Source organism: Monodelphis domestica, chromosome 7 (genome assembly GCF_027887165.1).
Source record: "Monodelphis domestica isolate mMonDom1 chromosome 7, mMonDom1.pri, whole genome shotgun sequence".
NCBI lineage: Eukaryota > Metazoa > Chordata > Mammalia > Didelphimorphia > Didelphidae > Monodelphis > Monodelphis domestica.
The window spans coordinates 264322423-264336774 of NC_077233.1; the positions used below are offsets into that span (position 1 = coordinate 264322423).

The 14352-nt window shown below is 40.4% G+C and overlaps 1 protein-coding gene across 3 annotated transcripts in view; it reads right to left on the reverse strand.

Moving 5' to 3' along the window:
- The window catches only part of GLIPR2 (GLI pathogenesis related 2), an 83663-nt gene that overhangs the window by 61995 nt on the left and 7316 nt on the right, over positions 1–14352 (reverse strand). For 2 of the 3 annotated variants that reach the window (XM_056806723.1, XM_056806724.1), the window contains one exon: positions 11080–11415. The exons of the other annotated variant lie outside the window; for it this stretch is intronic. In XM_056806723.1, the coding sequence (XP_056662701.1) occupies positions 11080–11415 (336 nt within the window). The remainder of the gene's footprint in view (positions 1–11079; positions 11416–14352) is intronic. 3 annotated transcript variants of the gene reach the window in all.

Below are 14352 nucleotides of genomic sequence, written 5' to 3' on the forward strand. Positions count from 1 at the left end.
CCATGAATATGGACCACAAGATGACACACACTAGTGTTGTGCCTTCTTTTTTCCTGCTGTGGAATCTGATCGCATGGGTCTTACCCATGCGATCAGATTCCTGTGTGAGTTCACAGATCACAGTGCGATTTGCCCAGGGTAGTGTGAACTGGAAAGGTGGTGGAAGAACCAGCTCTGTAATTGTGTTGGTTCCCACAACTCACCAGTGTGAACCTGAGGTAAAAGTGGAGTTACACCAATATGGCCACTGGTGAGGCTGAAATGATGTGAACTGGGAAGGCTGCATTGATGGACACAGATCAGACTTAATTGATGGGCAGTGCAGTCTGTATGCATCTGTGTGGGCAAAATTATTGTTGGTATATTGTTTTTGTAGGACTGTATATATCTATCTATATCTATATCTATATGTATGGATTTTACTAATAGCAATTTGGAATCCCTAGGAAACAATGACATCAAGAAAGAGAAAAATTGACTCAGTGTAGGATATTCAAAGAACAGTGGACTTATGATTACTTTTTCATGCAGTACAAGTAAAGGGCTGTGTGTTTGATATACCAGAATATAGTGTCTGTGTTCAAAGAATACAATTTGCGTTGACACTATCAAACTCAACATAAAGATAAATATGACTTTTTGGTCAGAGATGTGAGAAAAGATAAAATATTAAAACTGAAAAATACATTGACAACTCAGCAAAATACTTTTGTGAAGCAGAAGTAGCTAAATATTTCATCACTGTGAGCAAGTTTTCAAGTTGCCAAGCTAATAGCATGCACTGGCAGACCATTTACGGAGGGAGAATTTGTTCAAGAGTGCCTTCTTTCTGTTGCCAAAGAGATGTGTCCAAGAAAAGGCAGACTTATTCAGTATAGTTAGTCTTTCAGGATCTACAATTACATGAAGGATTAAAGAAATGGGAGATAATTTGCATCAGCATTTGTAAAACTCTGCAAGAAAATTTTCCTATTTTTCCTTGGCACTCAATGAGAGCAATGATGTTCATGATTCTGCATAACTTCTCATTTTTGTTTGTGGGACTAATGACAATTTTGAAGTCACAGAAGAGCTTGCTGCACTGCAAAGAATCAAAGGAACAACTACAGGAGAATATATCTATGAAAAGGTTTCCCAAACTGTGAAAGATTTGGAGCTGGACTGTGTTAAACTAGCCAGTGTGACAACTGATGGTGCTCCTCGCATGGTGGGGTCTAAGAAAGGAATAATTGCTCAAATTAACCAAGAGATTGTCAAATGTAATCATTCTCATCCAATAGCCATACACTGCCCCATCCACCACAAGCACTGCTATGTAGTAAATCACTACATAAAGTGGGACTCTGTTATGAAAATTGTGGTATCTTGTGTTAACTTCATTAGAATTAATGCACTAAACCACAGACAATTTCAGGAATTTCTGTCTGAACTAAATGTTACCTATGAAGATGTTCTGTACCACACAGAAGTTTGTTGGCTGAGTCGAGGGAGAGTTTTGAGACATTTCAATGACTTATTTACACAGATTTACAGCTTTTATGCTTTCAAAAAACAAAGAAGTACCAGAGCTCAATGATGCAGAATGGAAATGGCACCTTGCCTTTCTGACAGATTTACATCTAGAGCTACTCAACAGTTTTAATGTGCAACTTCAAGGAAAAGGGAAGTTTATCTGTGATATGCAATCACAGGTGAAAGCATTTGAAGTAAAATTAGGCCTCCTTATCAAACAAGTGAAGGAGGAAAATTTCTGCCATCTCCCCTTAACTCAAAATCTGCTAGCAGAAAAATCCTTGATTGCATTCCCCAAACAAACATGTGTGGATTCACTGGAAAAGTTGCAAAAGGAGTTCCAATTCAGATTTAAAGAGCTTCATCTCCATGAACAGGTCATACAGCTTTTCCATAACCCATTTTTTACTGACATTGAAAATGTGGATACAATTTACCAAATGGAACTGGCTGAACTGCAGAATTGTGACTCTCTGAAAGATGCATTCAAGTCAAGCAGCTTGCTTAATTTCTATGCATCTCTCCCCTCTGAGACATCCTAATCTCAGGAACCATGCACTCAAAATGGCAACCATCTTTGGCAGGACTTGTGTCTGTGAACAGACTTTTTCCAGAATGAAACATCTGAAATCTCCAACCAGATCTAGACTAAGTGATGCACACTTGCGTCACTTGTTACGGCTAGCAGTGACAAATATGGAACCGGACATTGACCACCTCATTAGCCAAAAGCAGGCCCATAGTTCCCATTGAAATACTGGTCAGTTTGTTGATTTAAATTTACTTGTTCTTTATTTTAAATGTTGTATTTGTTCCTGTTTTTTTTTTTTAAACTTTAAAATAAGATTTGTGCAGTGTGAATAGGGATTTGTTCATAGTTTTTTTTTTTTATAGTCTGGTCCTCCAACAGTCTGAGGGACAGTGAACTGGCCCCCTGTGTAAAAAGTTTGGGAACCGCTGGTCTAGAACACTGAATAAATGAAGAAGAGTAATACACAATAAGCTTGGAAAGGTAGACCAGACACAGATTAAAAAGAGCTTGAAATAGTGGACTGAGGAAGTCTGTATTTAATGGTGAGAGATAACTGTAAGTCACTGATGATTTCTGCCCAGGGGAGTAAGATGGTGGTCAAGCCTGTATGTTAGCAACATTACTTTGGTAGCCTTGTGGAAGGCTGAAAGGAAAACTGTAAGGAGGAAGACCAATTAGAAAAGCTACTGTAATAGTAAGGAAAGAGATGACGAAGGCCTGAATTAGAGTGCTGGAGAACATAATGGCCTCAGGAAGGAAACAAAAGGAAGTGGGCCAGCGTCTTGAGTCAAGGATCTGACTTCTATTTTGTGGACACAAAATACCCAAGACAGATGTCTCAGCCATACCCAGTTGGTGGCTCGAGACAATCTTCTTGAAGCTGACAAAAGGCTTCATGAGCTTTTGACAGCTGCTTAACAGGGAATAATAACAGAATCAGATCTTCAAAACATGTCCTAAGTAAGGTTCTGAACCTTCTGCTAAAAGAGTTACTAATATATTCCAGTAAAGGAGTTTTGACCAGGTCCGTCCCCAGTTTCTCCTTTCCCTTCTCTGCCCACTTGGTTATGACACTGCCAGACTAGCAGCTCAGTTTCCTCTAGACATATTCTCCAAAGTGTGTGACAAGGAAGGGGAACATGACAAGGCACCTTCATCATTGCAGAGACCCTTAGCACAATTCCTATTCCTGTTATTATGCCTTACTTAAATCTCAGTTACAGCTTATCAAACCATTATAGAGGGATCCTTATCATTAAAATTAATTAAATTTTTTTCTTAAACTTCTCAGTAAAAGAGATGACATTCCAGAGATTAGTGGAAGTAAAGATTAGGTAACTGATTAGATTTGGGAGGAGGAGAGAAAGATTAGAGTCAGGGATGACTAAGTTTGTGAACCAGAGTAAAGAAGAGGATGCATTACTTTCTGTGTAACCCTGGCTGGGCAAGTCATTTAACTTCTCTGTCTCAGTTTCCTCATCTGTAAAGTGAGAATAATTACAGCATTTATCTGAGGACTATTGTGAGGCTAAGATAAGATAATGTACGTGTGCAGGGCTTTGCAGACCTTAAAGTGAAATATAAGTGCCAGGTATTATTATTATTATTATAGAGAAATTTGCGGAGGAATTTTGGGGATCTGTTCATTTTAAGACTCCTCTAAAGAAGTTCAGCCATTTCTTTTCTTTTGGCAGCAGGCACAGTCCAGCTTTTAGTGGGCAATTACATATGGGGCTGGAGTTCAAGAGCTGGATGTATAGATTTTGGGAGTAGATGGCATAGACAATATAACTTAACCTATGAGAGCTAAGGAGATGAACATTGCCGAGGATGTTTGAAAAGAGATGGCAACTCAGGGTAAAACACCTGTACTTAGTGGCTGGATACGGTAGAGCCAAGAAAACTTCAGTTGCTAACATGTATTCCATTCTGTCTAGTGTCTGTCTTCTGTTATATATAAGGACGTGTCTTTATAAGTCTTTTGAAAATGCTATTTTACTTCAATGAATTGACATTGCTTGCTTAGAAATGTATTAAGAGAAAGCTAATTCCTTAGAGCAAAAGTCCTATTGTCCTTTCAGCTAAAGAAGAGGTCTCAAGGCCATTTCTCTTGGCACTAGCCACTGTTTCCAATTTTACCAATGCAATTACAACCTTTTTTGCTATTCCTTAACGCTGTTGGGAATAACTCTCTGTTTCCCAAAGGAGGATAATGTTCATCTCAGTCTCCAAGCAGTAGCTCTGTTGTAGCACCTCTGTCCTAGAGATAACATCGATCCCATCTAACTAGAGGTTAGAAAGATGAACTTTATGATCCTGGGCTTGTTCTTCAATCAATCAATCCCAATCACAGGATTCCCCAGAATTGAACACTGAAGCACTTTTCCCAATATGTTTCAGGGATATGGGCATATTAAAAAGAAAGTCTGAGACATCTAATTACATAAAGAGGGATTTGGGGAAGGCAGAAGGTCAAGTATGACTCCAAGCTCATGAGCCTAGGTAAAGGAGAAGATATATTATTCTCTGTGTGACCCCGGGCAATGGGGCAACCATGGCCATAGAGCAGTTATCTCCCTTCCTCCTGGCCCCACTTCCATTCTCATTAGGGGTACTGACATCTTAGTGCTCAGGAACACACTGGCACTTTCCTTCCCACTCTCCCAGTTGACCTGAGACCAGCCTGTGATGCCTAGATAGTTGTGAACAGCCAACCTATGGCACAGGAGCATTCCATCTTCACTCTACCACTACTGAGTTCTCAATAGCCTACAAAGATTATCTTCAACAAAGCTCTTATCAGAAGGTTTCAGCTTGGGGTATGGGGTAAGGCAGTTGGTTTATTACAAAATCACTCATTTGGAGGGTAACTGCTGCTAAATGGAGGAAGTAACATTCTTGTAGGAAGTGTCAACATGGAATCTGGAAACCCCCAACTTGTAGCCTAGTAAGATCTGATGAACCCCAAGTTTTAGGACTAGCTTGTAAGTTGGAGACCCCAAAGCTTGTACTTGTTTTCTGTTCCCATTAGAATCCACCCTGAGGGGAATCCCAGGCTACCAGTTTCAGACTGAATAATGGACCCTAAGGTAAAGACAATCCACTTGAAGTGGAGGCTAAGCCCAAGACAGTGATTCTTTAGCACAGTAGGCAGCCCACCAGTCTTGTAAGCTGAGGATCCCGAGTTTGATCCTCTGGGAGAGGCTTCTGGAGACAAAAAGAGTCACTCAATCAATTGGTTCCAAGGCAGAAGAGTGGTAAAGGCTAGGCAATGAGGGTTAAGTGACTTGCCCAGGGTCACACAGCTAGGAACTGCCTGAGGTTCGATTTGAATGTAGGACCTCCCATCTCTAGGCTTAGCTCTCAATCCACTGAGCTACCCAGCTGCCCTCCATTTGTTTTTGTCTTTTTTTTTTAAGATTCTGGAGTAGGTTGCCATTTTCTTCTCCAGCTCATATTATAAACGAAGAAATGGAGGTAAACAAGATTAAGTGACTTGTCCAGGGCCACAGCTAGTAAGTGTCAGATCTGAATTTAGGAAGATGTCTTCCTAACTCTAAGCCCAGAGCTCTATCCACTGTGCCACCTAGCTGCCCTAAATTAACTCTGACTCCTTTTGGAAAAGAGATAGATCACTAAAATGGAAGAAGGATGATTCTTCAGCAAAAGAGATTTAGAAGGCATGATCAGATAGGTAAAGGGGGTACAAGGAGTTATGAATAAAGAGAAAAAGTTGTTCACTTAGAAACCTTACAAAAGGTCTATGGCTTTTTTTATTCTATTGGGGAAGAGTAAAAGGATGGGGAAGAGAAGACTGAAGGATGGTGCCATAAAACTTAGGTTGATTTAGTCAATATTTCAATCTAATTTCCTTTTAATTTCACTCAACAAAAAACCATGACCTGAGCCAACATGGCAGAGAAGAAAGAAGAAATGCAGTCCAGTTCCTGTCCATAGCTCTTTCAAAAGATCTATAAATGCACCTGACTGAATCATGTTGGAGAAATCCAGAAAAAGTCACAGTGAGTCTTTTGTCAGACCCAAGTTCACATAGGAAGATAGAGAGATCTGCAGACACTAGGGAGAGAATTGGGGTGGGAGCATCTGACTGGTGGAGCACTCCAGTGCTCAGGGAGAGGTTGTGCACCAGCGTAAGAGGAGATTCCCAGATCTATTCTAAGGTCCTTCCAGACCCATACTGGGGCACTGCTATGGGGAAAGGTGCCAACCAGCAGCTTTGGGTTGCATATTCAGGGTGGAGTAAGGAGGATCTGCATATAGCTTAGAGGAACCCTGGGTGGTGTACCAAGAAAGGAGGAAGTTTAGAAGCTAGCAACAGCAGCAGCAGAATCATTGTGGCTGAGACCTGATGTGCAAAGAAGGGTTTCATTTCTTGCATCTAGTCTAGGCTGCAGAGGAATAATCAAAGGAGGAAACCCAGACCAAAGCAGAGCATACAATTCTGCCATTTTGAACCAGAATAGTTTTCTAGCTGGCTTATAGGGACTGAGTGTGGCAGTAGTCTACTCTTGATCGGACCCCAAGGCTAGGTCAGAAACTTATACAACTCAGACAAGGTTGGGGTAGTAATCAGCCTTTGGAGCCTACTCTGAGACTCAATAATAACACAAGTATCAAGAGTATCAAGTACAAGATCAAAGTATCAAGTCCAGACCTTCATTATAGAAGTGTGGCAGAGCCTAGCCCTAAGATCAAGTTCCAAATCAGGAAGTAGTTTGGAAGAATGGGCAAACAAAAAAGTGAACCACATCATAATGAGCTATTCTGATTTCAGACACTGAATCACAACACAACCACAACTCCAAAATCCACACAAGCAATGCCTCAAAGGAAAACACAGTTTTTAAGGACAAATTCAACTAGAAGTCTAGAAAGAGATGAGTTTTTTAAAAGACATTTTAATGTGTTTTTATAAAGAGAGAGTATTTGAGAAAAAAATGGAAAAGAAAAGAGAGTTATCTATACAAGAAAGAACTAGAAAGGGAAAAAACAGATATCCACAAGATGTACAAAATCTTACCCAAACAAACAAGCTCCTTGAAAGTTTAAATGAACCAAATAGAAGCTTATGGGGCAACAAAAATATTACTTATGAGGCAAGAAGAAATACTAAAAAAAGTCAAATGGCTATGGAATACTACTGAGCCATAAGAAAAGATGAGCAGGTTAATTTTTTAAAAACTTGGAAAGACTTCCATGAAATAATGAAGAGCAAAACAAGAAGAACCAAGAGAAAATTATATACAGCTATAGAACTAATATTTGAAGAATAACTTGTAAATGTCTATACCTCAAAGAAAAAACCGATAAATATAATAATACATATGATATAATAATATAAATAGAAAGACATAATATATTTATACATTTTTGGTTGGTTCTATGCCTTCCATGGAGAGGTGGAGGAGAGGGAGAGATAACAAACTAATAAAAAACATCAAAAGACTTAAAAAATAAGAGAACATGTAAAGAATCTCAGCAAAAACAACTGACTTGGAAAACTGATCAAGGAGAAGAGATTTCAGAATTATTGAACTACCTGAACAACATGACAAAAATAGATCTAGACATCCTGTTTCAATAAATCTTAATTAGTGTACAAGGAGATATCTGTATAAACAAGGTGGAACAGGTCAGGGGATAAGCTGATATTTAAACCTCACTGTCATATGAACTGATGAAAAAAAAAGAACAACACACACAACACACATATGGAAAAAATCCATTTCACTTAACAGGAAAATTGGAAAGAAAGTGGGGAAGAAAAAAGTTGGGTGGACTAAAGGAGGGATTAGTTTTAAGCAAACCAAATCTAAAGATGTACAAAATATTTATAAACCTTTCAGGTTGCAAACAATAAGAATCTGAAGGAATGCCCATAAAATTAAAGGATGGATAAACAAATTATTGTGATATATAAATGTGATGGAATACTGTTATTCTTAATGCAATGAACCATAAGAATTTCAGAAGACTAATGATGAAACTTCCTGGTAGAGCACTCTAGTACTTGGGGAGAAGCTATGTGCCAACCAAGAGGAGAGTCCCAGGCCCATTCCTGAGTACCCTTAGACCCATATTGGGAACAATGCTAATGGGGGACAGATAGCAGCTTTGTCACCTACTACCTAGGTCTCAACTGCAAATTTAGTGTGAAGTGAGGAGGACCTACCTACATACAGTATAGAGGAACCCTGGGTCATATACCAAGAAAAGAGGGAATTTTGAAGCTAGCAGCAGATAGAGGAGACATAGATGTGAAGGACTTAGAAGGAAGATCAATTGTACTTTCTTGGTCTTGATTTGCCTTGATTAACTATAAATGTGTATAATAAGTTTTGGCTGCATGTACTCAATGAGGGGTAGAGGAATGAGAAGACATCTTGGCTGATTAAAACAATAAAAAAAGTAACTCTTACCTTCTGCCTTAGAATCAATACTGTGTATTGGTTCCAAGGCAGAAGAGTGGTAAGGGCTAGGCAATGGGGGTTAAGTGACTTGCCCAGGGTCACACAACTGGGAAGTGTCTGAAGCCGGATTTGAATCCCGGACCTCCCATCTCTAAGCCTGGCTCTCTATTCACTGAGCCACCCAGCTTCTTCCAAACAATATTTTTTAAAGCTAAAATAAATTCTTCTTCATTTAATCTTAAAATACTCTAGTCTAATTTGTATTATATTTATAACAATCCATAAGCATTTATTAGGTGACCATTATTTGGAGGAATGCACATATCCTGTTTGTCAAGACTACAAGACTAGAAGTTCCCTAAAATGAAGATCTGTTATTTCTCCTTTGCATGTTTTACAATTTGCATAATTTACAATTAAAATGATCTTGAGAGAGTGATTTTTGGGTAAAAATGTACGATTACTGATTATATCAGGTTTATCAATTAGGCCATCATCATAAGAGACAGATAAAGTGATACAGGTCTCCATGGTACTCTTGGGACCAAGGTCAACCCAAGCTGGGTCTGGCAGACCAATATAATGGGCTTTTTTAGGAGCTCATTATTCAGCTCCCACCTTGAACACCCCAAGCCATCTCAAACTGGTGATAGCCAACTAAGTGGTGGCCTTATCAACCCATCTCTCTGCACAGGTAGACATGCTACATATGTCAGACTAGGACCCTTTTCTCCTTCATTCATTAATCAAATTCTGTTAAAAGGGGAACAGATTCTTTGGGATTCTCTAGGACAAAGAAAATGCAAAAAGTTGCAGCCTATGATGGTATCTCTGCCCCAGGCCCCAGACACAAGAATAGACAGTAATTCTCCCTAATAGACAAGAATACAGAACATGAAAAAGAAGTTCTCACAACCCACATCCTCACAGGATTCTGGTGAAGAACAAAAGAAATAATATGTGTGAAATGTTTGGGAAAAATAATTAAAATGTTACATGAATGCTGGCTAATTTTGTTAGTCATACAGTTTAATAATACTACATGTTTACTCAGTGGAAATAGGATGAACTACAACAGAGCACTGGCCTTGGCTCTGCTTCCTACCAATTATTCTATGGAGGAAAAAAGCTGAGAAGGAACTAGTTCAATCCAAAAAAAAAAATTAAGTCTGTTTTTTGTACCAAGCTGTGAACAAGTTTGGGCCATGGGTCTTCCCCTAGGAATCCCTAGTCCAGTAGGCTGGCGATGGTGCAGAGGAGGCTTTAAGCCTCCAGGCAGGGCCACAAGGGCAGGTCTAGGTCCCCAGAAGAATTGGGCTCTCCCAGGAGATGGAATCCCAGTAGATCCCCACAGATTCCTCAGCAGTCACCAGAAAGGGAGGTGAAAGGGGCCAAGAAACTCATTAGCTTCGATGACCAACTCTCATTCCAAAGGCTCCAGGATGAAGAATGCTACCCACTTCCTGACAAAGAGAAGCCAGATTCAAGCTACAAAATGAGGCATACAATTTTGGACATAGTCAGTGTGGAAATGAGTTTTGCTCAACTATGCATATTTGCTATAAAGGTTTTGGTTACTATTTGAAAAAATAATGATACCTTAAAAATGAATTGAAAGACCAATTACAATTCTAAAAGGCCTGTGCTAAAGCATGCTATCCTCCTTCTGTTAGGGGAGTGATTGCTTCCAAGGGAGAAGAGAGGTAAGGGCTAGGCAATGGGGATTTAGTGACTTGCCCAGGGTCACATGGCTAGGAAGTGTCTGAGGTAAGTTTGAACCCAGGACCTACCATCTCTGGGCCTGGCTCTCAATCCACTGAGCCATTTAGCTGTCCTGAGACATCCATTTTTGACACAGCCAATGAAGAAATGTGTTTTGCTCCATTATGTATACTTGTGAGTGTTTGTTTTTCTTTTTTCCTTTTTCAATGATTGTTTGGGAGGCATGGAAGGAAGGTGAGAGAAAAAGAGAACAAATAATTCTTAATTTTAAAAATAAAAGATAAATTAAAGAAGGCAGGCATGAAGGAATTCAATGGCTTCAATGACTAACTTTAGTTGTAGATGACACATGAAGTAAGCTACCCACCTCCCAAATGAGGTATGGACTCAATGAAGAATGTGACCTATTCTTTTGGACATGGCCAACTTGGGAATGTATTTTGTTTAACTGTATATATATTTGTTACAAGAATTTAATTTTCCTTTTTTTCCTTCTCAATGTATGTGTTGGAGTAGGTGAGAAGGAAAGAAAAATGCTTATTCACTAGATGAATAAAGGAGAAAAGAAAGAATAAAGAAAAAAGGAAAGGGGGAGAAGAGAAAGAAGAATGGTAAAGAGAAAAAGATGAAAAAAAAAAGAAAGTTTAAAGAAGAAAAAAGAAAGGAGAAAGGCCCAGGGAAAGAATGAGAAGAGAGAAAAGAATAAGGGAAAGATAAAGAGGAAGCTTGGGGTGAGGGGGGGGGATGGAAGGGAGAAGGGGAATGGGGAGGAAAGAAGGAAGGGAAAAAAAGGAAGGCACTGTGTCCTCCAGGGGGGCCTGCTCTAGGCCCACCATGGGGACTTGCCTGGGTGGTTGGGCACATGGCCAGGAGGGCACTCACCTGTGTTTTGGTACACTGGTGGGTCTTCCTCGTCCTCATCTACCTCCACTTTTTCCTTCTCTTTCTTCTTGAAGATTGAGGATTTCTTGGTGGGTCGGGGGTCAAAGTAGGTAATGGGTTTATGCCACTGAAACTCTGTGGAGCCAGTCTGGGAGCCCTTGAGGCTCTTGCCAGATGACCTACGACGCTGTTGGACCGAGTCACTGCTCTGCTGGTCCGTTTGGCCCATTTGGTCCTCTGTAAAGCTGATAATCATGGTTGGCCGACGAGTCTTGCTGGCTGGCTGTAAGGTGAGCAAATTCTCATGCTTCTTCAAGAGAGGCAGCAGGTAAAATGCTGCATAATGAGAAAAGTGGGAAATGAGGAGATGTCTGATCTGGGCAGCCCCTTCATGAAACTGCTCTCTTCTGATTCTCTCACCTGCCTCATTGCTCATTTTCAGTGTCCTTTGCTGGCTCCTTGTCTATATTATGGCCCCTCACCATAAGTTTCACTCCAAGAATCCATCCTGGACCCTCTCTTTACACTTTCTCATTGGACAACCTCATCGTTCCTTTGGTTCTTATGATCATTAGGCAAATGACTCCCAAATCTAGCCCTAGTTTCTCTCCTGGGCTCCAGTGTTGAACTGGATTGTCCAAAGGTATTTCAAACTTGGTACACACAGAACTGAACCCCTCTTTTTGCCAAGCTTATTCTTTTTAACTTGCATATTCCTATAGAGGGCACTACCATCATTCCAATCACCTCAGTTAGTCACCAACTGGCCCATCTTTGATTCTTTTCTCTTCCTCACTCACCTTTTCAATCATTTCCCAAGCCTTATAGATTCCATCTCCACAACATCTCCTTAATTGTTGCTCTTTTCCCAGGTGCTACCACTTCAGTTCAGGATCTCATAAACTCTTTTAGACTAGGAATTGTTTCATTCTTTGCATTTGCATCCCTAGCATCTAGCACAGTCCTTGGCACATAGCAGGTGCTTAATAGCTGTTTATTGACTGATTGGACTATTGCAGTCACCTCCTGATTGGTCATCCTAACTCATCTCTCCTTTCCTCTCATTCATCTTTTGCACAACTGTCAAAGTTATGGCTCTCTTTGTGGGTCTGATCACATCCCTTTCCTCCTCAGACATCTATATTGCCTCCAGGGTCAAATATAAACTCTTCTGCTTATTTTTTAAAGTCTTTCCCAATCTAGCCTCAATCTACCTTTCCAACTACATGATATAGTATTTCTCTTCTCACATTTCCTGCCAACCCAATGAACCTTCTTGCAGCTTCTTATGAATGACACTTCTGTGACTTTGTCCTGGCTGTGCTCCCTATCCTCAGAATACACTCCTTTTCATAAGATTTCTTGTTTGCTTCAAAATTCTGCTAAGGTGACAACTTAACTGGTTCCTTCTTCTCTACAGTTACCTTCTTTTTACTCTGGGACGAATAGAGGGAGGGAGGAAGAGAGGGAGGGAAAGGACAGGGGAAAAGAAGGAGGGAAGGAGAGAGGAGGGGTTAGGGGAAAAGAAAGAGGGAAGGGAAAGAGAGACAGACAGATGGAGAGACAGAAAGAAATTGAGAAACTGTGGGTATCTGGGTGTGTTGGTGGCCCCCAAATTAGAATGTAAGCTCCTTAAAGGCAGGGCCTCCCCTTTTTTACCACTGTAGCCCCAGTAGGGTGATTGGCACATAGGCACTTTACACATGCTTGTTGATTTGATGGAAAGATACAAGATAAAGGAAAACTTCCTGGCCTCAAGGAGTTTATAGCATTTTGGGGAAATATAACATGGGAAATACATTAGAAACATGACAATTTGAGGAGGAAGAAGGAAGCATTAACAACTCAGGAAACCAGGAAAGTCTTCAAACAGGAGGCAGCTCACAATGTGAGTCTTGAACAAAGCCTGGGATTGTATAAAGCAAAGGTAAAGAGGGAATGAGTATGAGGCAAAAGGAGCAGCTTGTACCAAGGCATGGAGGTGGGAGAGAGAGGGGTGCCAAATTGAAGAAGCAACCCGTTGGCCACTGTCTAGAATGCAGAATAAATGAAGAAGAGTCATGTGCAATAAGATTGCAAAGACCAGACACAGATTAAGAAGAACTTGAAATAGTGGACTGAGGAAGTCTGTATTTAATGGTGAGAGATAACTGTAAGTCACTGATGATTTCTGCCCAGGGGAGTAAGATGGTGGTCAAGCCTATATGTTAGCAACATTACTTTGGTAGCCTTGTGGAAGGTTGAAAGGAAAACTGTAAGGAGGAAGACCAATTAGAAAAGCTACTGTAATAGTAAGGAAAGAGATGACAAAGGCCTGAATTATAAACATAATGACCTCAGGAAGGAAACAAAAGGAAGTGGGCCAGGTTGGTAAGGAAGGGGGAAGTGTCCAGGCACTTTCAGGGGAGAAGCTGATACCTGAACCTCACTCTCATCTGAACTGATGAAAAAAGGAATATCACACACACACACACACTCACACAAACACTCACACTCACACATACTCACACACACACTCACACACACACACAAATCCACTTCACTTAGGAGCTTATTATTCAGCTCCCACCTTGAACACCCCAAGCCATCTCAAACTGGTGATAGCCAACTAAGTGGTGGCCTTATCAACCCATCTCTCTGCACAGGTAGACATGCTACATATGTCAGACTAGGACCCTTTTCTCCTTCATTCATTAATCAAATTCTGTTAAAAGGGGAACAGATTCTTTGGGATTCTCTAGGACAAAGAAAATGCAAAAAGTTGCAGCCTATGATGGTATCTCTGCCCCAGGCCCCAGACACAAGAATAGACAGTAATTCTCCCTAATAGACAAGAATACAGAACATGAAAAAGAAGTTCTCACAACCCACATCCTCACAGGATTCTGGTGAAGATCAAAAGAAATAATATGTGTAAAATGTTTGGGAAAAATAATTAAAATGTTACATGAATGCTGGCTAATTTTGTTAGTCATACAGTTTAATAATACTACATGTTTACTCAATGGAAGTAGGATGAACTACAACAGAGCACTGGCCTTGGCTCTGCTTCCTACCAATTATTGTATGGGGGAAAAAAGCTGAGAAGGAATTAGTTCAATCCAAAAAAAATTTTAAGTCTGTTTTTTGTACCAAGCTGTGAACAAGTTTGGGCCATGGGTCTTCCCCTAGGAATCCCTAGTCCAGTAGGCTGGCGATGGTGCAGAGGAGGCTTTAAGCCTCCAGGCAGGGCCACAAGGGCAGATCTAGGTCCCCAGAAGAATTGGGCTCTCC